At 42.1% G+C, this 24,376-nt stretch overlaps 2 protein-coding genes across 2 annotated transcripts in view; both read left to right on the top strand.

Annotated features, from left to right (window-relative positions):
• Positions 1 to 3,325, top strand: part of cox10 (cytochrome c oxidase assembly factor heme A:farnesyltransferase COX10) — a 34,553-nt gene extending 31,228 nt beyond the window's left edge. The window contains exon 7 of the mRNA XM_026178219.2: positions 2,280 to 3,325. Within this exon, the coding sequence (XP_026034004.2) occupies positions 2,280 to 2,713 (434 nt within the window). The 3' untranslated portion in view covers positions 2,714 to 3,325. The remainder of the gene's footprint in view (positions 1 to 2,279) is intronic.
• A 3,607-nt stretch (positions 3,326 to 6,932) lies between these two features.
• hs3st3b1b (heparan sulfate (glucosamine) 3-O-sulfotransferase 3B1b) lies at positions 6,933 to 23,847 on the top strand. The gene is made up of 2 exons (XM_026178220.2): positions 6,933 to 7,804; positions 22,653 to 23,847. Exons 1-2 carry the CDS (start codon positions 7,224 to 7,226, stop codon positions 23,269 to 23,271), a joined length of 1,200 nt encoding a protein of 399 aa, XP_026034005.1. The 5' UTR covers positions 6,933 to 7,223; the 3' UTR covers positions 23,272 to 23,847.
• The last annotated feature ends 529 nt before the right edge of the window (positions 23,848 to 24,376 follow it).

Here is a 24,376-nt window from a genome sequence, read left to right on the forward strand (position 1 = left end):
TGGTAGAGACCACTCCTCTCTGCAGATATTTCATCACGTATTGATTTGTCGTCCGACATGCTCTAACAGCATAAGCGAGTCTTCTGGTCCCGTCACTTAGTCGAGGTCAAAGGTCGCATCTGTATTTTTGATACTAGTGTAGACATTTTAAAGTTAGTTGTAGGAAAACCTGCAGCTTGAATAGATTTATCAAACACAGATGCCAAATATCTGCTGCACACACAGCTCTTCAAATGTGATTTCGATTTACTGCAGATCTCTGTTCTATATCATTGTAAATCAAATATGTTCTGGTTTTAGACAGCTGAACAGGATGGAACAAGTCATTTGAAAACATCTCAAGTATAATGCCGCGCCCCCCCCATTATGGGACATTTGATATAACTAAATAATTAATCGAGGAATTATTAAAAGATTAATTGCAGGCTTACTGCACAATGAAACCCATACTGCGCCTCAGTATTACTGTCATAACGTCACTGTTCACTTTTCACTCGTGCCAAACTGTGATGCGATACAAACCCAGCATGTTATTCCAAACTAAAGGCGCGTGCTGTTTCGTGTCTTCAGCCAGTCTGTAGGAAAAAAGGCTGCATATACAGTACACAGACATGGCTTCCCGGACTGCCGTCTTCTAAGTTTTTTAGTCGTGACAAAATTATAGCTTCACTTACATCCATTTAAACCAGAATGCCCCAAAACAACAGATTTGAGCTTCTGAAATATAGCTTTTTGCTAGTTTTCCTTCATAATACTAATAACATTACATGAACTACATAAATCTTGATGAAAATAATTATTTGTTGCAGTAGGTAATTTGATCATGTGGCTGTGCTCTTGTGCTAACTTATTTTAGTGTGAGACCGGGCCTGATTTTAAAGCACATAAAGCTCGATTTACATAATGCCCAGGGCCCCTGTAGCATTATTAGTGCTTTTGTTCGTGTGGAGTTTAAATGCAAAGTGTCAAATGAATTCGGTATTAAATGAAGATGTTGGAAAGATGGAACCCGAGCAGGTTATTCAGCATGTTTGGTGACACATCAAGTGTTCGGTTATGACATCTTTGTGAGATGTGGTGTTATGTTGCTGCTCTGTTGTCTTAGAAATGTTCGTCTTCACATTTGTTCTACTTATTGGGGTTTTTTCTGTCTTTTTACTTTTAGTTTGAAGTAATTCATCATGAAGTAATAAATAGGCCAGAGTTATTTAAGGGGTTACGTGACCTCTCAAAGTAAAGTGCACTCATTTCCGTTCATAGTCATACCAAAGGTGTGTTGCTCTCTTTTATCACGGGACTTAACCTCATAGAGAGAATTTGTATTGTACTGTGTTTTGTGCTGAGAAAGCACAAAGACCCACAGGTCTGTTTTTTTATGTTTTTATTTTTATTTTTTTAAACACTTGTGCAGGATGTAAAATACAAGCCACTGCCGCTAAAACAAAGTCTTGTGGCGAGGGAATTAGATCAAGTATTTTCCCTTCCTGTCAGTTTGTGCACTTCTTCTTCTGGTTTGACTCACTAATTATGACAAAATGGAATAATACTTATGAGAAAAGCTGCCTCTAAGGAGAAAAAGAAACCACTTTTGTTGTCTTTTATTAACCGTTAGCTTCGTTTCTGTTTTAGACGTAGGCCTGAATGTTTGTTTTCTTGTAAATGAGAATTGTATTTATTTATTTATTTATATATTTTAAGCAAAAGCCATTAAAAAATAATACAGTACTGGTTTGGACCCATTTTTGCTTTTAGGCCTTTAGACATGCTCAGCAATAATACTAAGGTAGGCCATAGCATTTAAACTATTCTCACTTAGTAGTAAAGGGGTTCAAAGTGTGCCAAGCAAATATCCCCACACCATGACACCACCGCCACCACCAGTCTAGCTGAAATAAGGGCGGATTTATGCTTTCATTCCAAATTGTGACCCAATCATCTAAATGTCACAACAGTAATTGGGACTCATCAGACCAGGCAACATTTTCCGGTCTTCTGATGTCCAGTTTTGATGAGCCCGTTTGAACTGTAGTCTCAGTTTCCGGTTCTTAGCTGACAGGAGTAGCACCCGGTGTTTTGGAAGTACATTTAGGTGTACCTAATAAAGTGCATGGAAGTACTGTCTCTTATTGCTTTTTTTAAGATTAAAAATAGGTGGTTTTATTTTACACCTTGACCACAATTGAGTAATCTGAGTGTGAATTAAATAAGCACCGCATCAGTTAAACATTCATGTCTCTCTCACCCCCCCCCCCCCCCCCCCCCCCCATCACTCCGTCTAGGTGCTTTGTTGCTGGGTGGTTTCCTGTACAGCTGGCAGTTTCCCCACTTCAACGCCCTCAGCTGGAACTTGAGGGAAGACTACTCCCGTGGTGGCTATCGAATGATGTCCGTCACCCACCCTGCCATGTGCAAGCGGGTGGCCCTACGGCACAGCCTCGGTCTGATCGGTCTGTCAACTTTAGCGCCCGTGCTGGATGTCACCACCTGGACCTTCCCCGTCATCTCCTTACCCATCAACCTGTACATCAGCTACCTGGCCTTCCGGTTCTACCACAAGGGAGACCGCAGCAGCGCCCGAAAGCTGTTCTTTTGCAGCCTCTGGCACCTGCCCATGCTGCTGCTGCTGGCACTCACTTGTAAAAAGTATAGCAGTAATCAGGAGGGCGCCGCTCTACCTCGGGCCTTTTTACCCCTCACATTTCCAGCCAGCTAATTTCATAGATAACCCATGACATCAAAGACAGCTGTGGGACCCTCATTTTAACCACAATACTCCTTTAGTGTCTTACTTCAGTTGGATGGGAATGTGATCGGTGCTGACTTCATATCAGGACATGAGCTGGAAGCGGTAGCTGAATTACAGAAAACACACTGAATTATTACATCAGGTTGTAATCATTTGAATGTGTGTGTACTTTATATATATATTCTGTATTTATTTATAACGGGGCCCACTAGTTGATCTCTCTTTTACATGACTGATGTTGACATACTGTAGAGTATAAATTGTACAAATGCAAAAATCAAATCATCAAACGAAATATTTTATTTTCAGTCAGTGTGTATAAAAACAGGACGAATCAAAGTTTATCCGGCAGCTGCAGCATAGCAGTTATGTCGATTTTTGCTCGACTTTCACTTGATCCCTGATACTTGACGGTTAATAGGCCTTGTTGCGTTTTGCTTTTACACTGATGGGTCTCGATTCGTTAACACGATGCTTTAATTCCACATGGTTTGCCTGCACCAAAACAAAGGGAAGGCTTTCACCCCTGTAAGGAACAAGGGCAAATGCTCTCTGACAATAAATACGCCATGATCGTGATTCTGTCTTTTGTGTCATCATTTACTGTGTGTTAATAACTGTGCATGCAGTTGGTTTCTCTATACATATTTAAAGAACACACACGAACTGCTAGCACACCTCGTTAGGTGTTGCTGCCTGCATGATGTATGGATTTAGGTTTCAATTAAAGCCTTAGTGGGTATGCTCACTTTCAGAACAAATCGCCATCCCTCCAATGAGCTCCATTTAGCAGACCACCTCTGCACCTGTCAGTCAGCATGTGCTCCCCTTCCGCCTTTTACCCCTAGTTTTGGTATTTGGTTACATTTCCATCACCGCAGTCGGTGAAACAAGTGCCCCCTTCCTCTCGCTGCCATCCTCCTGCCATAAAAGGGGGCTGTAGGATTTAGCCGTGGCCGAGAGACCTGAAACGGCTCGACATCCTCGTAAAGCGCCTGACCGGATACAGAGTTTCATATCAGAGGGCTGAAGGAGAGCGATTGAGCCAGCTGCTACAGTTGGGGTGGGGTGAGGGGGCACACAACCTGTGTGGAGATTGAATGTCTTTACCAAACCTCACGGCTCAAAGTGATGGCCTGTTGTGGTTTACACGTGTTCATATAGAGATCGAGTGGTGAACCTCGCCTTGTACCATCAGGCAAGATAGTTGAAGTCTTATTGCTTTTTGTGTTATTATGTCCAGCCGTTGCTCCGAGTATAGAACAGTTTTTGAGTTTCTCTTCAGATTTAAGGTAAAAGGAAAAGAAAAATGTTTTGTTTAAATCATAGTAATTACCACTGAAAATCTAGGGAAAGTTCATTCTCAGGAGGAAATGTATAGAAGCTATTTAAAATTGCAGAAAATTAAAATGAACCTACTAGCTAGATTTTAAAAGAACTTTATTGGTTTCTCAGCAAAATTATATATGTGCCCGACTCTTTTTTTTTTTCATTCCTGTGTGTCACCTTAAATATAATTTCAAATATTTGATTGTATCCAATAATGTAAGTTCTGTAGGGTTTAATTGCTGTAGCTTTAATGGAGGGTGGTTTTAAGGAGACTTTATTGTGGTAAAACTTACAGTAGACATAAAAAAAGAAAAGACTGTTCAAAGCAGGAGAATTAAGATGTCTAAAGCGAAGCTAGAGCAGCTCTTTAAGTATTTGATTTCCAAGGACACCACAAGCTTCTGTTAGTAATAATACTTTACATAAAAGCTGACTCCTATATTACATAATAGAGTACATAAAAGCTGACTCCTATGTTACGGGGCATTTTAAACTTTAGATTTATCACATTTACTCAAATGTAGAATGAAGAAAAACTTCAAAAAGGCTGTGTCTATTATTATTTTATAAGTCAACAATATTTTATGAGTACTCTTCTCCCTTATTTCACTCCTCTCCATGCATAAAAACATGGAGGTCTCTCTTCTTCCCCATTGCTGATATCAGCCATTAAATCATTCATGTGATTTGCCAGTTCAGCGCGAGTGGGAGCTTTCATGCCAGAGTCAACAAAGTGAAGAGCGAAATATGCATCTGTAAACAGGGGAGACTCCCTGAGCAGCAATCTGCAGTCCAGCCCGGTGCAGAAAGCTTTCATATCCAGACTGAGACTCGGATCAGAGGAGGAGGGAAACGCTGTGCAACAGCTCGGATTCCAGGACTCTTCATACTCTTCAAGCGCAGAAATCTCAGGATGAAGGATGACCTCTGGCCTCTTTTCAAAGGTTGGTTGTTGCAAAACAGAATCCAAATAGCTGCATTAATCCTAAAGAAATATTTAGAGTGAAACTATACATCCAGCGCAGTAAAACTACATCCAAAAAGTCCCCGCAGGAATATGCTATTAGAGTAAAAAGTGACTCTGATGCCATGGGGAGAAAATATTCAGTAGGCTACGATAAACTCGCCGTGGAGCATCAACACAAGCAACAGGTCCTTTTACTGCAATGCCATATTTTTTTCCACCAGGAAAATTACTCATATTTATATATTTAAAAAAATAGATCTGCTCTTAGAAATGCTCTGTTTGTGCGTCACGTTGCGGGCTCGGGATGATTATATTATCTTCAGTTCTTATTACAATTCAGGCCGTTGTTGCGACGTGGCTTTGACTCTTGCAGTCAAAACTTTAGGGGGGAAATGAATCGTGCTTGTTCGTGTGTAATAACACGCATGAAAAAGAAGGCTGCACAAATCATTAAAAAAACCCCACAATAGTTTATCAGTGGGTTGGCTGTTTCATAAAAGGGGCTAAAATACCGCGAGGTTTAAATCATCGATCTGTTTTGAGTCATCTCCAATCGAAAAGCACTCGGTGTCCCTGTTCTCCTCTCTTTTTCTCTAAAATGAAAATTTAATGCATGTTTCCGATACTCGATGCGTTTTATTTTCTGAGTTTGCTGAGCTTTGGAAGTTCTCAGATAAAAAAACAAAATCATAATAAAAAATAAATAAATAAAATAAAAAGCATGCCTTGGTTTGGAAGATGGCTGAACTATGACCAAAAAACCTCTCCAAACAAACTATATTTTAAAAGTTTGCCTACATTAATGCGAGGGATACTTTTTTTCAAGAATAAATTAATAAAGACACCTTCATGGCATACTTTCTTTAAAAGTAAAATAAATAAATAAACACACGAAAAAAAGATTAATAAATGCAGATTAAAATCGTGATTTTCTGCTTCTCAAGCTTTTGTCAGAAGCAGGATATTAGAATAACAAAGCCCGGGAGAGCACTCATGTTGGATTATCGAAGTATTGTTTCCTGCTTTGCATCGTTAATTAACGTGCTGAGTACTGAAAAAACTGCAAAACTAAGTTGGAGAACCAAGCAAAGTTATTGTAATGCGCGAAAAAAAATCCAATTAAGACACACGTTTAATACAAAGGAAATATACCTGGGAGTTATAGGCTAACTATTATTATTATTATTATTATTATTATTATTATTATTATTATTATTATTATTATTATTATTATTGTTGTTGTTGTTGTTGTTGTTGTTGTTGTTATTATTTAGTATGTCATTGTTAATAGGTTCTATTGCTCTTTATGGGGGGGGGGGGGGGGGGGGGAGGATTGAAATTTTTGATAATATGTACAAAATATCAACTAAATAATGAAGTAACGCTTCCTGTTTCCAGTTCTAACCGCCAGCACTGTGCCCTCCTCATTTCTTCGCATTCACTCACAGTCTGTGTCATTCAAATTATGTGGTTTGTGAACTGAGATTATTTTTGCACTGTTTATGTAGCCTATAGACATTTTTTCACCACCATTTTTTCATATTTCTGACAACATTAGCTTTGGAATTCGTAGTTGAAAAAAAAACCATTTTGAAAATAGATGGGGGAAAAAACTGTGTGAACGATGAGTGAAACATTTAAAACTTCAGCTAATTGAACTCTTTGCCCGGTGTGAAAGTTTTCCAAACTCTCAGCAGAGTCCCGCACACACGCCTCATTTCCATACCCAGGATCCCACGGCCGGACTCGCCCATGCTCCCACCTGATTGGCCCGCTTGTATCAACATAAGCCTTGCATATTTATCTCCCTCGCGGCTATTGGCCGTTGCCGCCGTCATTCTCGCGCGCGTCTCTGTATAAGGTCTCGCGCTCACCCAGGAGCTCGTGCAAACCTGAGATGAGGCTCACGCGGGGCTGTGCTGCGCCTGTCGCAACTCAACACTTTCCCCAAATTTAAGCACCCTTGTGATTATCGTTTCCTCCATGCCTTCTCATTCCTGGATGCACCGATCCATCCGCTTTTATTTAGGCTAGTTTATTTGTTTGTTTTATTTGTAGGGTTTATTTATTTTTAGATTTTTTCATGAGCATGTGCTTAATTTTGCAAGGATTGCAAAGGTGCCACCGGGAGTGAGTTAGGCAATATGCGCCGCTGGGATATGGTTTTCAACCGAAAGGCTTATGGAATATAGCCTGATTTTCCACAACCTGTATGCCTTCTGGTCCAGCCCCGTGAAGAAGAAACTAATACTGCTCAGCATCATGTTTTTAATCTGGGTATACATGCTGTACTCATGCGTGGGCTACTGTTCCACCATGCCAAGTTTGGTCGTGGAGAGTTACCGGGGCAAGGAGACTGGTTCTGCGGTGGGCAAGAGGACAGAGAGCAGCAGGACGGACCTGGTGTCCAGACTGCTGGCCAAACCGCAGCCCTGGGAGGATATAGAGAGTGACTATGAGGAGCCGTCCATCAGGACCGCTGCGTCCAGAGACCTGCTCAATAACGAGCTGGACTCTGACAGAGCCGAAGACTGGGACGAGATGCACGGGGAGCACCAAAGAGCCCCGGAGCCCAGCGCCATGTCCAGCTTCTCCAACGGCTCCGGGAGCAAGAAGCTGCCGCAGGCGATCATCATCGGTGTGAAGAAAGGAGGGACCCGGGCTCTGCTGGAGTTTCTCCGGGTCCATCCTGACATCAGAGCCGTGGGAGCGGAGCCTCACTTCTTCGACCGCAACTATGACAACGGGCTGGAGTGGTACAGGTAAAACTAATCACCGGGCGTTTGTTTATCTGGATGCAGGGCGAATACACTTTTCCGGGGGAAGAAACTGTACGAAAGAATTTGCAATGCAGTGCAGAACAGCGATGCTGAATTTATTTAGTAAGCCAGACAAACAAGGGTCGGAAAGGCTGTAGATTTGTGCGTCAGATTTAGAGGTTGCACACAATTTTTTGTAAGCTTGTTCATTTTTCAATCCAACAACATTTAAGTCATTTTTCTTTTTTAAACACAGCTTAATCTATTTACTCATAAATTGATTTATATGTCACTCATTTGGAGCCCACCAAAGCACACCAAATTCTAACAATTATCCAGCAGGTTTTGAGTTTATTTCACAACTTAAACCTTTAAATAAACACACGGGTTGTTACCTCCGCTTTGTTCTGTATGTTTACGTCCTTTTGGATGTCGGCAGCACAGATTAGGCATTTTTAATTAACTGTTAATTTTGAGGGTTAATGGCTTGCTTTTTTCCCCTTCCATCGCGTGCGTAATTTTGTTTTGAAAGAATCGAAGAATTGAAAGCGCATTATGTAGCCTGATAGAGATTACGGTGAGATTGGCGTGTTTCTGCGATGTGCAGTGATCTCTGTTGGACACAGTGCAATATTGCACCTCCACGGGGATGCGTACTCAGGCTTGTATGTCAGATTCAAACCTACTTTTTCAGTTTCTTTGATTGAGTCGTGTTATTTTACGACCAAGGAGAGGTTTTAATTAAATTATTTCTCATTTATTACGTTTGTACGGGCTACAGTCAGGTCCTGACCGACCTTTCTCCTTCGCTTATAGTGAGCAAATACGGACAAATTTCAGACTACTCAGCTACAACGCCTTGTGAAAAGAGTCTTGAAGCGCAATTCAAGAAAATCTGACCAACCTCACTGTGTTAAGACCCAGTTAAGAAAAAGGTAAAAAATCAGTTGATTTGTTAGATCAGGTTTGGAAAATTAAAAAATCTCAATATTATTACATGTTTGTCCCGTGGAATATTTTACCTAATAGTGTTTGTTGCTCTGAAAGGGGTTCAGCTATTGTTATGTCAATGGGCTTAATGCAAGTAAATGGCATGTAAAAGACAATGAAAGGATTCTTTATAGAACAAAAGCCATTTACCATCTTCAGAGGTCCAGTCTGAGATTATCCTGGTCACTTAAGTGTTAATATAAGGAGCTGAGGGACTATTGAGCTTAATGACCATACTTGGCAGGTCACAGCACAGACAGACGTAAAAATATATTCTAATACTAGTTTTACACATATTTTGTTTCGTTTTAGTTATATTTTACTTATCTTATTTTTATCAGTGCTCAGGTATTTTTTTAAGCTATTTTTAAAATGCAGGTAAAGTTCCAGCTGTTCATTTACCAATGGTCAACTGATTTTATTGATTTATTATCATTTACTAATTGATAAAATGACACCTACAGATACAATGTTATTGTTTACGTTATAATCACGCTTTCAAAAACATTTACCCAATGTGGTTAATTACCATCTTTATTTATTTATTTTTTTAAGTTTAAGTTTTGTATGAATATAAAAAAAGCAAAGTTCATCAAAAGATTTTACACTTTAAATTGTGATCACGTATTTGTGATTTGTTTTTCATGTGCTCGCTTTGATAGAATCATTGATTTATTGCAGCCAGATTAACTGGTTTGGGAAGGCGGTTATTTAACTGACTTCCAGCGACTGCATGCCCAACTTTTCTTGTATGGGGAAATGTGAAAAAGTACAGTCAGCTTTTAGACTATGAAATTCAATACTTTTTCAAAACCATGTAAAGAAATCAGGACTCAAGGTTTTGTGATAGAATTTTATTATTTGTTGATTATTTTGCATTGGAAACACAAGCTATTCGACAGCACTGGAGCAGTGTACACTCCACATTATTTTTATGTGTTTTATTTTTTGTGATAAAGGCGTTTTATGCTTTGGAGGCACATCTAAACAGCGCTTATGTTAAACAAAAATCCATGAACTTTTTGTTCAAGTTCATTCAGATTGGTAACAGCAAAACCTGTTATGAAATACTTCTGTTAAAGAACTGCAGTGAGGAGTGAACATTACAGTGAAACAGCTGGTGTAAGCAGTCCCTGTAGTGAAAAAAAGGGTTTCTTTTTCGAGGGTGAGGATGGACAGAGAAGGGAAATTATACTTAATTCATTGCTGATCCCCCTCACTGTCCCATTAGAATAAAATACTGGAGACAATTTGGCAATTTGGGAGGGGAATACTGACATTTTCCAGACAGAAGCAAAATTGTGTGGCATTGAAATATTTTCTGTGGGAATGTGATCAGAGATCATGGTCATTTATGGAGACAGTTATGTGTGTGTGTTTGTGTCTGAGTTGTGTAACGTACCTCTCATTGTTTGTTGATTTGCACAATCTCCCTGTCATGCACCATTGTAACTAGCTTGCACCATCCTCGCCTCCCCCAATGGGCACGCATTTAGCGTTGGAATTCCACCAAGTAAATGCAGCCGCAGAGAGAGATAGAGAGAGCAGAAAAGACTCGGGCAGGCAGCGGGAAGAGAAGTTTCAAAATGAAAGGAGGTGGAGATAACAAGTCCTTTTGTGGATTTCTGATGTTCTTTGACAGTTTTTAGTTGTGCCAAAGACAAACACATGATTCATGCTTTTGACCGAGGGGTCCTTGTATCAGGAGGTACACATTTTCGCAGTGAGGTCATGCATGAACTAGCCCCGACGAACACACACGCACACACACACAGAAAGAGTGACTCAGAATTAAGCAGGCCACTGTGACTGAATGTGAAGAGGAACATTGGTTCTTTATTTTCTATTTGCACCTGTTCCCTGGAGTAGTGTAAGCGAAACCGGTGTTATCTGATAATAATTTTAAAAACATGTATGCTTCTCTATAGCACACACATTAATGGCATAATTGCAGTAAGGTCATTCATAAAATAAAAAACTAATAGCTCCCAAAGAATAAGCACAGGGAAAACAGTGCAAGTGCTTTTTTTAAATTAACCACTTTCATTTTTGTGTGATTTTTCACAGACTGGTGTAGAACAAAGATAATTAGCAAGCAAACGTTTGTAACTGTGTTTCACTTGATGGAATAAAACAATCAGAGAGAAGTGACAGGAACGCTCATAAAAAGTTGGAGTGGTTTGGCTTTTTTGAGAGTTTATAGAAGTTTGTATTGAAGTTTTTAAGAAACTGCAAATAGCTTAAATCAGTTTTTTCCCTCAGTTTGTATGATCTTGTATGTCACCTTGAAACATGCTTTAACTCATGCACATTAGCTGAAGGCCTCTCTCCTTCCACACCGACTTTGTTTTCTTCAACTTGCAGTATTTTATTTATTCCTAACGCTTGTTGACTACAGTCCTCATCCCGCCCTGTCAGTCTGTGGTGCATATTGCTCTCTTCATATCCCATTTAGCCGTATTTGCTATGAAGGGGCTTTGATATGTAATTACTGTGCTGTGGTTTTGCTGTCGTGTCGCGGGCTCTGGTCTTAGCTCACTGTCAGGCCCAGGCACTGTTGACGCTGTCGCTCCTCCCTCGGAGTGGCTTTAGCATTAAACGAGAAGCTGTACACATGTCGGGCAGGGTGCAGTAACATAGTTTACGGCTATATAGTGGTATGTGTCATAGGTTTTCATATTGTGGTGTTAACTTGTGCTATTACTAAGCTCGTTTTAATTAGAACCTATCAGAGGCTGTCAGCTGTTTGTTCTCCGCATGAGAATTTTTAAAAAGATTTGCTTCTGGTTGTGAGTTTAAAGAAGTGGTGTGTCGAAGTAAAGTAATATAACAGTTGGATCGCACACTTCATGTGATTTGCAATCAAAGGTGATTCCAGTTCTGTAGAGATTGTTCTGTCTGAATGGGTGCCTTCCCTGAGCAGGATGTCTCGCTGGTCAACCTTTGTATCGAGTCTGTGATAAAACACCGTGGAGGTAAACGGACTTAAAAAGCAGTGTCAGTAAAAGCTACTTACAGCACCACAAAAGGACAAGTGGAGCATTGTTGAAAGGGGAACTTCCTTTAAAAAAAATGAAAAGAAACCAAGTTCCTCTATCAGACTTAGGATGCTTGCGGAAGTCTGCACTGTTTGAAAGCCGTTATTTATCTCTACCCCCACTGCTAGTTCTTGAGGTGGAGTCAGACTGCATCTCTTGACCATGTCAGAGACGGTTCTGGATGGGTGCACGTCCTTTATCTGCTCGCCACAGGGGAGCTCCTATTTCCATGTAGGTGACCCATCCACTTTCTGTTGCCACTGACCTCACCCTCCTTTCTTCCTCTGAATGGCCAAAAGGGCCACCTGGTTCTATAGAGCATCATTTGACCAACAAAACATCGAGTGCTAATGTTTGCATACACGGGATGTTTTAAGGAAAGTCAGTGGGTACGTGGACGTGTTGTTCATTCAATACATACAGCGTTATTGTAATAGGCTCAGCTGTGAAACCACAAATAATCTTCAGTTGATGTCACAGAAGACTGAAACTGTCAGACATCATACACAAATGTCTCCATGGCCTGACCCCTCTGGGATAGCCAGTATTGATTGGTCAGGCTTGATTGGAGGTAATGTGTAGAGGTGGGTTAAGAGCCTTTGACTGAGGTCAGACCCACGTCTGCTTGCTGACAGGGTCTGTGTGTTGACCATCTGCAGAGCTACAGAAAGCTGCTGGAAGCTACAAGCCCCACAGGGGATCTTACAACGCTTCATAAACAATCGCACGACAGCAGAAAACCTACTGAGTTATGTACAGGAAGACTTAAAAAAAACATTATTTTTAAACTGTGTTTGATAAAAATCAAGTACTGAAAGTTTAAGTGGCTCTCATTCAGATGGAGCTGCAGTAAAGACAATGCCAGATTCATGATTAGATACTTTGGCCCTCTGATTGTTTCCTGATTCCTGGAACTCCACAGTTCCTCTGGGAATGAGCGCCCGGCCAGCCAACCGTACAGCTGACAGCAGGTTCACATCCTCTGCTCAAATCCTCAATAGCAGTGGCCAACGTGAAAACAAGCAGTTTGAAACTGTGCCTCCGTGTTGGCTAAACTTCCACCTTCAGTTCCCATATGGGTGGATTATTCGTCAGTGGCACCCTGTTTCTCATCGGTGCCTCCCAGTTCTTCCCCCAAACATCATCCTCAAATCTCTTCCTTCTTTTCCAGTTTTCCAGCTGCGCACTTGTGTTGCTGATGTGCAAGAATGGTGTCACATGTCATACTTGGTTTTTACATTTCTGGGTGGGGCTCACTGCAGGCCTCGATGACCAGCCGTGACCCACTACCAGAGAAGGCTTTGGTCAGTGTAGAGGGGCGAGGGAAGCCCTCTCCTCTTTGCCTAAGCTGGCGTAGCCCGGTCAAGAATACAGAGTGACCTTGGGGGAGGTGGAGAAGCAGGGAAAAAAGGCAGCTTTTATCCCCAAATTACAACCGGTTAATAGTGAAAGGGGAGACCTGTGGAGAAGGGAGTGGCAGCGCTGTGCCGTGGTGGTTTGCATCCCCCATCCTTCTCCTGTTGGTGTGCAGAGAACACTAGCCACACCAGTGAAGACAATATAGCTGCAACAGACAGCAACCTCCTGCTGAATCAGAGGATAAAAGAGGAGGCTGACAGGAAGTTGCTGTCAACATTTGACTCAAATGGATGATGCAAAGAATAAGAAGACAAAGTCATTCAAACAAACACAAATAAACCCACACAAACACATTTTTAAAAGACACATTTTGTGGCATTGTTTTTTTTTTTGCAGTTCTGTATAAAAGGAAGGTTGGATTGGGGGCTATGTTGGAGTGACTTAGGGATTGCAGTGCATGTAGTAACATCTGTGTAAGTCAGGACTGGCGCTGCTTTGTTAGATGTCAAACTCCTCTGGTTACACAATGCCAGCGTGCTATGCAAAATCACACACCGGGGCGGCATTACACTGGCTTGTGTCAGTGTAAATAAACAATGGCATCATAAAAAGAGGCTTGAATGGCATTGATGTAAAATCTCTCTGTTTATAATGCCAAAGTAATTCAAGCCCACCAACAATAAAATGCAAAGAATTCAAATGAAGTGGTCTTGGAGCAAGGAGAAAGGAAGCTTAGGATGGAGAAAGCGGTATACAAACCCTCCCTCTGTGTTACGTGTGAATTAGACCCTTTTTAACGAGGTGATAATTTGGATGTTGTTTTACATGTCAGAACAGAACCAGACATCCTCCCTCCAGAGTTAATGGTCAGTCATTGCTGCTAAATAAACACTTTCTGGCACATTAAAAAGGTTCCCCTGGAGGCTGCTGGAGACAGACACCCGTATACCATTTTGTTAATTATTTACTGTTACTCTTCTAAAGGTAGGTTAATCAGGTGAGTCTTATGTCCTTTCCAAAGGAAAGGAAAAGTAATTTAGGAGTGGGAGGAACGGAAAAAAACTGATGACGGTAGACCTTTACAGCTTCACTTGTCCCAGGTATTAAGTCCCAGAGGTAGCCATTAGGGTGTTGGAGAGCGAGCCTGCCTGTGGGAGAAAGGAGGACACGCTTTCTCTCTTACACTCACTCTCTCACACACACACACACACACACACACACACACACACACACACACACACACACACACACACACACACACACACACACACACACACACAGAAAGAGAATGCAAGGAAGGTCTCTCGAGGTTTCCATTAGCCTGGCAGTAAAAGAGCAGAGCTCATTAGAAACCTCGAGCTGTCTCCCTCCACCTTGGCTGCTCGACACTAGTCACTCTCTCCATTTAGATGTACTCCCAGTGCTGTTGGGCTCTCGTAAGAGCTGTAAGAACACTTCAGCTCACCTCTAAGACAACCTGGCCAAACTCTACTCAATGCCAATTATTTTTCCACCACGTGCAGTTTTTCTCTTCCTTGTTTAACTGATCTAAAGCTGAAAACTGCACTCAGTTACTTTAGAAGCAAAAACTACTCCTCCATTATCTGTAAGTTATATTAATATTACTGTAGCGGTTATGTGCTAATTTAACACCAAAACACCCCAACAGGAAGTCAGATATTAAGATCTTAGTGAAGTTTATTTATGAAAGGTGGACTAAATTTTATTTGCTGAAAAAAAGATGAAAAGCCTGATGATTTCTATCTTTGTGTGAAGAGTGCCATCGAAATAAGACTAAAGATAGTTTCCAAATCGGAAAATTTAGAGCATTCTGTGTTTTGGCATGTCTGTTAAATTATGGATGTGCGCTGGCATTTGGAAGCCAGAAATACATCAAAGTGAGCTTATCACGAATGTGTTTAATCGCAACATTCTTTTTTTTCCTCCTAAATACTGCAAAATTATTAATTGCGTTGCTATTTTTAGACCCTGGCAGCACTGGAAGCACTTGCAGAATTCAGGAAGGTGACTTGACATGTAACATATTTATTTACTAAAACCACGGTATTTCTCTAACCCTAGCAAAGCATAACACATAACCACCAGTTGGAATCTGGATGGAAACCCTGCTCTTCTGTGTACTGAGAGCTCTGTTTGCCCACCTCCTTAGCGAAAAATGCCTCTGAATGGAATTTATAGCAAACAATGCAGCAAAACATAACTTAGTTCTATAAAGCTGAAGACAGAGTTATTGCTTGGAGATGTTATTGTATATTTATATAAAAAAATCTATCCTTTCAGACCAAGGAAAAGAGAGAGATTAAAGGATAAAAACTGCTTCTGCCACTGTTTCCATCTCGGAAAGGAGTAGGTTAATTGTCATGCTATCCCTACTCAGTATAGCTAATTATATGTTTGCTTGGGAGGCAGGCTGTCTTTAGGAATTTGTAAACCATTAACCTGCAGCAACAGCTGCAGTGTGAGTAATAGAAGCAAAATGATAGAGCCCAAACACACGCAGAGATGGTTTTGGGCTTGGTGAGTGACATACAGTAGACAGGAAATCCCCTCTTTCTTGCACACACACTTTGTAGTTCACCTGTCTTCAAAAAGGTGTGCAGGCAGTTACGGATGACAGCCAATTCAAACAGGATGCAAAGTAGCTTGCTCGCTCCCTCTGTCTCTCTGTGTGTGACTGAGTGTGCGCCTAGGGAGTGGGGGTGGTGGCATGTAAGTTCTTCTTGAGTCTGTTTCATCTTTTATTCATCTCTGCTGTAGCTAGATCAAGGAGTCATGTGCCTCTTGGTGCATGTCAAGCGTCAGGAAAGCAGTCAGAATGGCTGATTCTGACTGCACACCCACACATCAACACCCAGATATGCTTAGACACACACAGAGTAGGCAAACACTTGCTCCTATACACAAACCGAGTCTTCACCTGCAGCTCCCCGTTGTTGTTTGCCCCGTTGTTTTTTCTTTTACGGTTCACTGGTTTATTTCATCCCAGCTGTCATCCAGTCGCACCCTGATACTGATGGAGTGGTGGAATGCGTGGCTAGCTCCGGGGTAACACCTTCAGCAAACACCCCAAGCAAACACATTAATTAAAGAGGATTACTAGTGCTAAACAAATTTTGGCTAGTATCACAAAGTGGAGGCTTTCACAGCGTGTCCGTCTGATGGCTGACGCACACGCAGCGAGTAGCTTGATCGCTGTGGTGGTGTCAGGTGAATCATCTTGTATCACATGTCAAACAAAGTGATGAGATGTAGTCTTAAGTGATGCTTAGATGATGGGATCTTTCACTTCTTTAAGGTTGGCCAATTAAAGCTTTTTACTTTTTTTCTTCTTGGCCGATGCTTTTAAAAGCCCGAAGGAGGAAAAATAGGACAGCACTTGCGAAGAGTTGCACATTCAAAACGGGAGGAGTTACTGCTACTTTCTTCTCCCCGCCATGCCTTTCACCAACTCCTCTGTTTTATTTATGCCACATGGTGGGCTCCCTCGCTTCGCTGCAGGGTTATTAACACTCAGTAATTCTAGGCAGCCGCCTATGGCCACAGGCCGGTGTGGTTCCAGGCCTGAATAATCTCTGCGGCTCCACACATTCCAGTGTTGTTTTCCGAAGGTGCCAGATAGCAACAAATGCACTTGAAAACAGATTTTCCGAATAGGAAAACTTATAGTTAGTTTTAAAATTGAATAATTTGTGCTTGTCACGCCTCTGCAGCGCTACCCATCATAAGGTAACCACGACAGCATCAGAGAAGAATGTCTCAACCTCACTTAAGTATTTTCAGGACATTACAGAGGGGGGTAAACATGAAGCCCATGGCATTATATGTGGTGGTTTGTTCTCTATTTATTTATTCTGCTTTACTTGTGTCTGATGTTGCCTCCAAAACCAGGCTGGGTATGAGCCCAAACGAGTGTGCATGGTCTGCAAACCGCAAGGCCTGACTCCCCTTCTTTCCCACTTTCTGTCTTTCCCTCTCTTGTCGATTCACATTGTCTCTGTCATTCACGCTCCCACTCCTACACACTGTTTTACACACACATTCCTTCTGTAAGAGGCGCTAAAATGAAGAGGAAAAAAAAAAGCTCCACATCAGTGAAGTGCAACTCCCTGACTTCAGCTTAAAATGATGGATGGACGGGTTGCGACGGTTGGGTTAACTGTTTTGTTTACTTGGAGGGTCAGGATATTCCCAGGCTGCTTTGACATAGCGCAATGTCTTGATGGAGTTCAGGGCCTAGGAGTTACATTTATCAACCAAATCAGGACTTCAAGCCCAGAATTTCTGTGTCAAAGTGTCACAGAGCTCTGACCAGTTTGTCCTCTGCAATCTGTGCTGCTCTGAGAAAGATTAAAATGCTAGCGAATAATTACACCCTGACCTTTTAGACCCGGCTGTGGAACCTTTGGCTATTTCCTTTTTGTCCTTCCTTCCGTTCTTGATAAGACCTTGTTAGCAGAAATGCTGTGATAAATGTTCTAGGTATGACCTTGAGTCAAGACCATGGGTACTATTGTTGGTGAGACGGTGGGACTTTCTAAACAGAATCGCTTTTTAGTAGAGGAACAGAGATAGGGGTGGGAAGTGGTCTGCAGTAACTCCATTAATACTGACAGGCACTCTTGACAACAGCATTCCCAGCAATTCGGAGGAGGAATTTTGCTTTCAAGCAGCACTCCTCCTTTTAGCTGCAAGATATGCCCCATCCCATGCAGGGTCCTGCTCTCAAGGTCTGAGTGTGTGATACTAGGCTAGCCTGCATTATTAATCCCTTTAGCAGACAGAAGATTTGGAGGGGCTTCCACTCAGCCACCTTCTCTTTACAGTGAAACCATTATGCACTGAAGCCAGGCTGTTAATTTGAGGCTGTAGCATGACTTTGGTGTGTGTGAAATGTACATGCACATATGGAGACTTACTCAATAGTATGGCCAAAGGAATGTATAGTTTTTGGGGTTCCCAAAGATATATCACCATCAAACTGTAAGATAAAGATGCACACAGACACCTTTCAGCCTATACTCCTGCAAGATCTCATCTTTAAGCAGGGGTGTCTGGCTCTTCTCAGCCAGGAAATGAGCTGTCAAAAAGCTCTAAGTGACCACATACTAACACCTGGACTCCTCTTCGAGTGCTTGAAAGAGAGACCAGATGAAGCTTCTGCGACTCCATTCAGAGCACTCCTCCCTCTCTGCATTGGAGTGGCCATAAACCATCTTCTTTATTCTTTTAATTTACAGCCAAAGCCATGCTCTGTGGTAAATATAATGTCAGACTCCAGGCACTGTGGAGCGTATTTCAAAATGTCTGGCTTCTGTATGTACTTAAATGCTACTTTGAAAATATTCCGTGAACCAGCAGAGCCGTGCATGCTTGCCTCCCTCAGTAGCATCTGTAGTGCGCATGTCGTGTAAACATGTTGCTTACTGCTGTTTCATAGCATGCAGGCTACTATGAACAAAACCCTCATCCATGAATTCTTTCATATGCGTTCGTGATGCACATGAAATGTCCTGCATTTCCAAATCAGGCTCAAATGCTTGTTGTCTCCTGGGTTGAAAAGATGGAAATAGGAACACTTTGGACTGTGAATGAACAAATGGCTTTCGAGATCCTTATCATCAAGTAAGGAATAAAGATGTGTCTTTGTATTTCCTGAAAATGCTTGTACGTTTAGCGCATTGGTTCATGAGAGGGTCTCGGAAGGAGGCCCTTGGAAAAGAAAGGGAGCCTTTCAGTACCTCTTCCCTCATTTCCTCCCTCTCCTGCTTTATACTCGTGAAGTGTCACTTTGCTATCGGACTTCAAGGCCTGATTGCCAAGGGTCGAGTGAACCTTCTTAGATCACTGGAAAAGAGACCGGAGTGAATGTAAAGAAAACTCAGCACAAAGTTAAGTGCTTGATTCCTCTGAAGTACCCGATTTGTTTGATTTTCTTACACTAGTGTATGCTGACAGGTTAATTGAGCCTGTACATAAACATGCTTAGAGCACTGTACAGTGTATACTGTTGTATACTGTTGTTGTGGGTGTTGTTACCTCCCATGGGACGGTAATACTCACTCCAGGGTATTCAAGCCATAGAAATCAGAGTGCATTAGCTTTAAATGCCCACGCGAGTAAAGCCACACCCTCCCTTTTTATGGTCGATACAGAATGCCCTCCGATTTGTCTGTATTCAAATAAACAAACCCTAATTTGAGATTCAAATGCTTTCAACATCCAGACATGTGAGATAATTGAAAACCTTTTGTATCAAATATAAAATCGACAGACGCACGCCAAATAGCTTTTTTCCTTTTGTCTTTGAGCAAACCAGTCATTTTGTCAGGGATGCTGTGAAACAGACAGCTCAGTGGCAGCCCGTTATCATTGAATCAAATGTGACAGGAGGGAGGCAGAAACATCAGATCGAAATAACCCTCATTCTGAGCTCTGATGGGATGAGGGCTCTTTAAAGCGCAGGCCAAAGGGCCGCTCCGCTGGCCCTTCTTTGATGCTGTCATGTGACAGCGGCTTCTGCTTTCTGTCTTATCACTGTTTTTAGCTTACCTGTCAACTTGGAATTATTCTTAATGGAAAACGATGTCCACACACACACACACACACACACACACACACACACACACACACACACACACACACACACACACACACACACACACACACAAGTATATATATGTATATAACAATTTCAAAAGTGCCACCAAGCAAAGAATTCTTTGTGATATACTATATGAGGTCCAATAAGTTATTTGGAGTGTTATTGTTTCCTATAAAAGACAAGAGTTGCTTTTATCTAAAGGGGACAGGGTGATGTTTGCAGGGCAATTTTGGCACACGTTTCACTTAAGAGCTCTCCAAACAGCTTCTCTTGAGGTTGAGAAGGATGGCGAAGTGCTCCACTCAGGCCCCAGTAAGCACCCACCCTCCACTTTCTGCCCCCTCTCTACCCTGCCCCCATCCCCGCCCCTGTGCCCTGACCACTGCCCTGCTCACCCCTCCGCTCAGGGACAAAGGCTCACTTTCAAAGAAAAGGAGGAAAAAAGAGGAGCCCGGTGTCACAGAATTGCCTGTTTGCTGACGGAATCTTTAAAAGCAGCACCTCATAAATCAAAAGAGAGCATAATAGGCATTGTTTTTCCAAGAGCTACTTGTCCCACTTAAATTCCCCTCCTTTTCTCTCTTTTCTCCTTTCCTGCCTTTTCCCCTCCGGCTTCTTTGGCAGAGAGAGTGGGCAAAGTCTGAGGTGGAGATTTTTTATTAGGGGGGCCCTCTTCTTGTGGATTTGGCGCCTTTTAGGGGTTTCCTCGCCACTTTCTGACCATCCCCTAGTTTTATGCTCCTTCAACCCCCAACACTTGATTTTTTTTTAGGATTCCCTGAGCTTGGATCAGCATAATCTATCACTATGCACATTGTAACTCAGGCCTCCTCCCTATCTCCATGCCACATTGTCGTGTTGAAATCGGATTAGCTCGGGAGCCATTTGCCTCTTCTGTTTGGCTCTGAACTCTTTTTGTATGTTAGCACAAGGAATGACAAAAAGCTTGCAGGCAGTATCACCATTGTGCATCGAGAGAATGAAGAATGGCATGCAGTTTGACTCAAGCATGTTTGGTTTATACTCCTTGAGGAGATTCAAGAGGTGCTTTTCAAAAACGTAGCGTGTGTTCATGTGCTGTTTGCATTTATACATCCAGAAATGGCTTGCTGGCGTGCACGTTCTGATTTCAACAGGCTATTAATGTTTGGAAATAAGCTCGCTTTTCCCTCTCGTTTGCTCCGTTCACTCGACTGATGTGTCAGTAATCAAGATGATATCATCATAATTAGATCACAAGCACTGCATTAAGATTACACAAATGCCAACAACATTTCCATGAGACATTTTAGTGATTACCCAACATTACCCTGGGTATTTTTTTTCCCCTCCCCACTTTTCAACCTCGTGCGCACTGATATGTGCATTGACGACAGAGAGCTGATGTTACATGAATTAACCACGAGCTAAATGGACATGAACTAGATTCCAGCCTTTAGAGTATATTCCTGAGGAGCAGATGGAGGTCTGGGAACGAATCAAGCATTACAAATATCTAAATGTACCGAATGTCTTCAGCCTTTGTCACCTGTAAACATATTGTGTAGGATTACAAAGTGTTTGAATGGGATCTGCTACCATAGTACTGTCTACACAATGGGCTATTAGTGTTCTGGCCTTAACAACAAAGGCGAGCTTCAGGCTACAACAGCCTAACAGGAACCTTATCTGTGAGAGTGTTTTCCCTGATAGATCAATGCCCTCAGTTATCTCTCCCTTCCTTTGAATGATTTCAACTGCTTTTTCTTCATTCTTTGTTGGGATGTTTTATGTCTTGAATTTCAGCCCATTTTGTGTGTGTGTAACAGTCCTTTGAATCCTTTCCATCCAGCAAAAAACAGAAACATATTTGATCTCACGTACATTACACAGGCTACTTTTTCTCCCGGTCTGGGGGCCAAACAGCGAAAAGCGATCCACATCCCAATGTCAGTCAAACCGCTCTTATCGCCTCCACCATAATCTAGACTCTGAGTTTGGCCACTAGTTCTGAAATCCGATGCGGAGAGAGCAGAGTGCGTTCACTTTTCCTTCAAAACCAGTTGTTCCCATGTACCTCTTGATTATATGTCTGCATGTAACATATATGTTTAAAGCCCATTTGCCAGTTTTCGCACAAAACCAAAGCCATTCTTGTCAAAAAAAACCTTTCTGAAACAAACATCATCATCTTTCTGTGGTGCTGCATTTACTGGGGGTCCAGTAGGGTGGTAGAGAACCGTGGCCATCTATACCTGAATCAGCAAGGCAAATTTTTTGTGCCTGTTTGCTCCATTGGGCATATCAAGAGATTTTGATTAAATGTGACCACTTTGAAACATATCCAGCAGTGAGGTTTGGGGAAAAGCAACTCAGGGAAGACACATCAGATAATGGAATCTGCACATGCTGTGAGTTAATTTGGAAAGAAAATACACTGTAAGGCTCATCAGAATTATTCACAATGAAATGAAATGAAATCTTGCCCCTTCTAGGTGATCTGGGTGTTGCATTTGTCTTCTCAACCATGCAAGTCTGTGCAAGGCTTAGAAAACCTAATATGGTTAACGAGAGGATTGGTCACATTTAGAAATTCCTCTAGTTGTTTGATTCTGGAGTAAATAAAGGTTTTCTGTTTTTTCTCAGAAGTGAGATATCTCATGAGTGAGTGAGCTTGTTGATGTTGGAGAGCTGCCTGCACTAATAGGTTTTCAAGCCCTATAATAAGGCTTTACAGGCTTAGTGAGTCATTGATTGCAGAGCACAGTACACTCCATCAACTTGATTACATTATGCAAGAACTTACTGCATCTTACCCTTCTCCTAACCTTCTTTTTGGGCCTGCTTTCTTTTTTCTCTGCAGGGAGCTGATGCCCAAGACCCTGGAGGGCCAAATCACAATGGAGAAAACTCCCAGCTACTTTGTGACCAGGGAAGCTCCTGCCCGAATCTCCGCCATGTCCCGGAACACCAAGCTGATCGTCGTAGTGAGGGATCCTGTCACTAGAGCTATCTCCGACTACACACAGACACTGTCTAAGAAGCCTGACATTCCCTCGTTTGAGAGCCTCACCTTTAAAAACAGGACTACAGGGCTCATTGACACGTCATGGAGCGCCATCCAGATTGGCATCTACGCCAAGCACCTGGACAACTGGCTGCAGTACTTCCCCATGGAGCAGATCCTGTTTGTGAGCGGCGAGCGTTTGATCAGCGACCCAGCTGGAGAGCTGGGCCGTGTGCAAGACTTTCTCGGGCTCAAGAGGATCATCACAGACAAACATTTTTATTTCAACCAGACCAAGGGATTCCCGTGCCTGAAGAAAGCAGAAGGCAGCAGCAAGCCCCACTGCCTTGGAAAAACCAAAGGGCGAACCCATCCAAACATTGACCCTGAGGTGGTGCAGAGACTACGAGACTTCTACAGGCCCTTCAACATGAAGTTCTACCAGATGACAGGACATAACTTTGGCTGGGATTGATGTGAAAATGACTTTTTTTTTTTTAATTTTTTGAGAAGTTGTCTTTTTTCCTCTGTAATTCAAAGGCAAGATGTGGAGATATTGTTATGTATATGTAAAATGTACAGAAAATCTATTTTATAATAATTTATTTTTATTTCTAAGCAATTAATTCACTAAGCTGCCTAACCATATTTGTACATAACATCTGACCCACGTGTTGTTTTTAACATTCCTCGTTTTTATTTTGAATTCTCATGCTCCTCCCTTGTGGTCCTGTAAACTCAGTGGATTTACTGGTGCTTCATAATGCAGATAATCAGCGAAGATTGAAGCAGAAACTAGGGCGGAAAGTGTAGAGGCACCATATTACGGGTACAGAGTGCTCACAGAGAAGTGGAGAATCTTCATGTATACTTACATCACACACTTTACCTTCATCCTCTTCATACCCTTTCTCAAAGCCATTCTTTTTTAAGGTGTTTCACATCCTTCTAGGTTTTTCATGGTGCAATTTTCCTGCTCTGTCATTGACCCTAAGCAGCACATCTCTTGTCCCATTCCACTCAATAACAGGTAGATCAATAGACCTAATTGATACTCATCGTGTCACTCATGCTTAAAGTATACAGCTGCCCTTTCATTCTCAGTGCTCCTGCTGCCTGCTCTAATGAATGGCCCATCCATCAAATGTTAAATCCTATCCCGGACCACATAAGGGCCCATGTTAACGTTATGCTAATCAAGTAAAGGTAACTGGCAGATCGATCGAGCCTCTGCTCTCTAGCTCCACATTTGAAGTAGTGTTGGCTGGTAGCCAGGCTTTTGCCCTATCTACTCAGTTCAAAGGTCACACAAAGTCTCAATCAAATTTCCTTGAGAGGCATTTGATTTGTTGAGGAAAAGAGGAGTTGGTGCACAGCGGGTCACAGGGACAGCGCGTCCTATTTTCTTTTCTTCTTCTTTGCGTGAGGTAGCAGAGGCATATCTGCCTGAAATCGAGCATAAAGATAGAAAAGATGACAGAGAGACGACGGCAAGGTTTCGCCTCACTGAAATGGCACTTCTTCAAACAGAAGTCCACCAGGCCCCATCTTAGATCCCAGACTAAACAGATCAAAGGAAC

The sequence above is a fragment of the Astatotilapia calliptera genome, chromosome 8, assembly GCF_964374335.1.
Source record: "Astatotilapia calliptera chromosome 8, fAstCal68.1, whole genome shotgun sequence".
Taxonomy (NCBI): domain Eukaryota; kingdom Metazoa; phylum Chordata; class Actinopteri; order Cichliformes; family Cichlidae; genus Astatotilapia; species Astatotilapia calliptera.

Coding starts and splice junctions, on each gene's coding strand:
- hs3st3b1b (XM_026178220.2), top strand. CDS start 7,224: ATGGAATATAGCCTGATTTTCCACAACCTGTATGCCTTCTGGTCCAGC. Junction 7,805..22,652: donor AACGGGCTGGAGTGGTACAG/GTAAAACTAATC, acceptor TTTTCTCTGCAG/GGAGCTGATGCCCAAGACCC.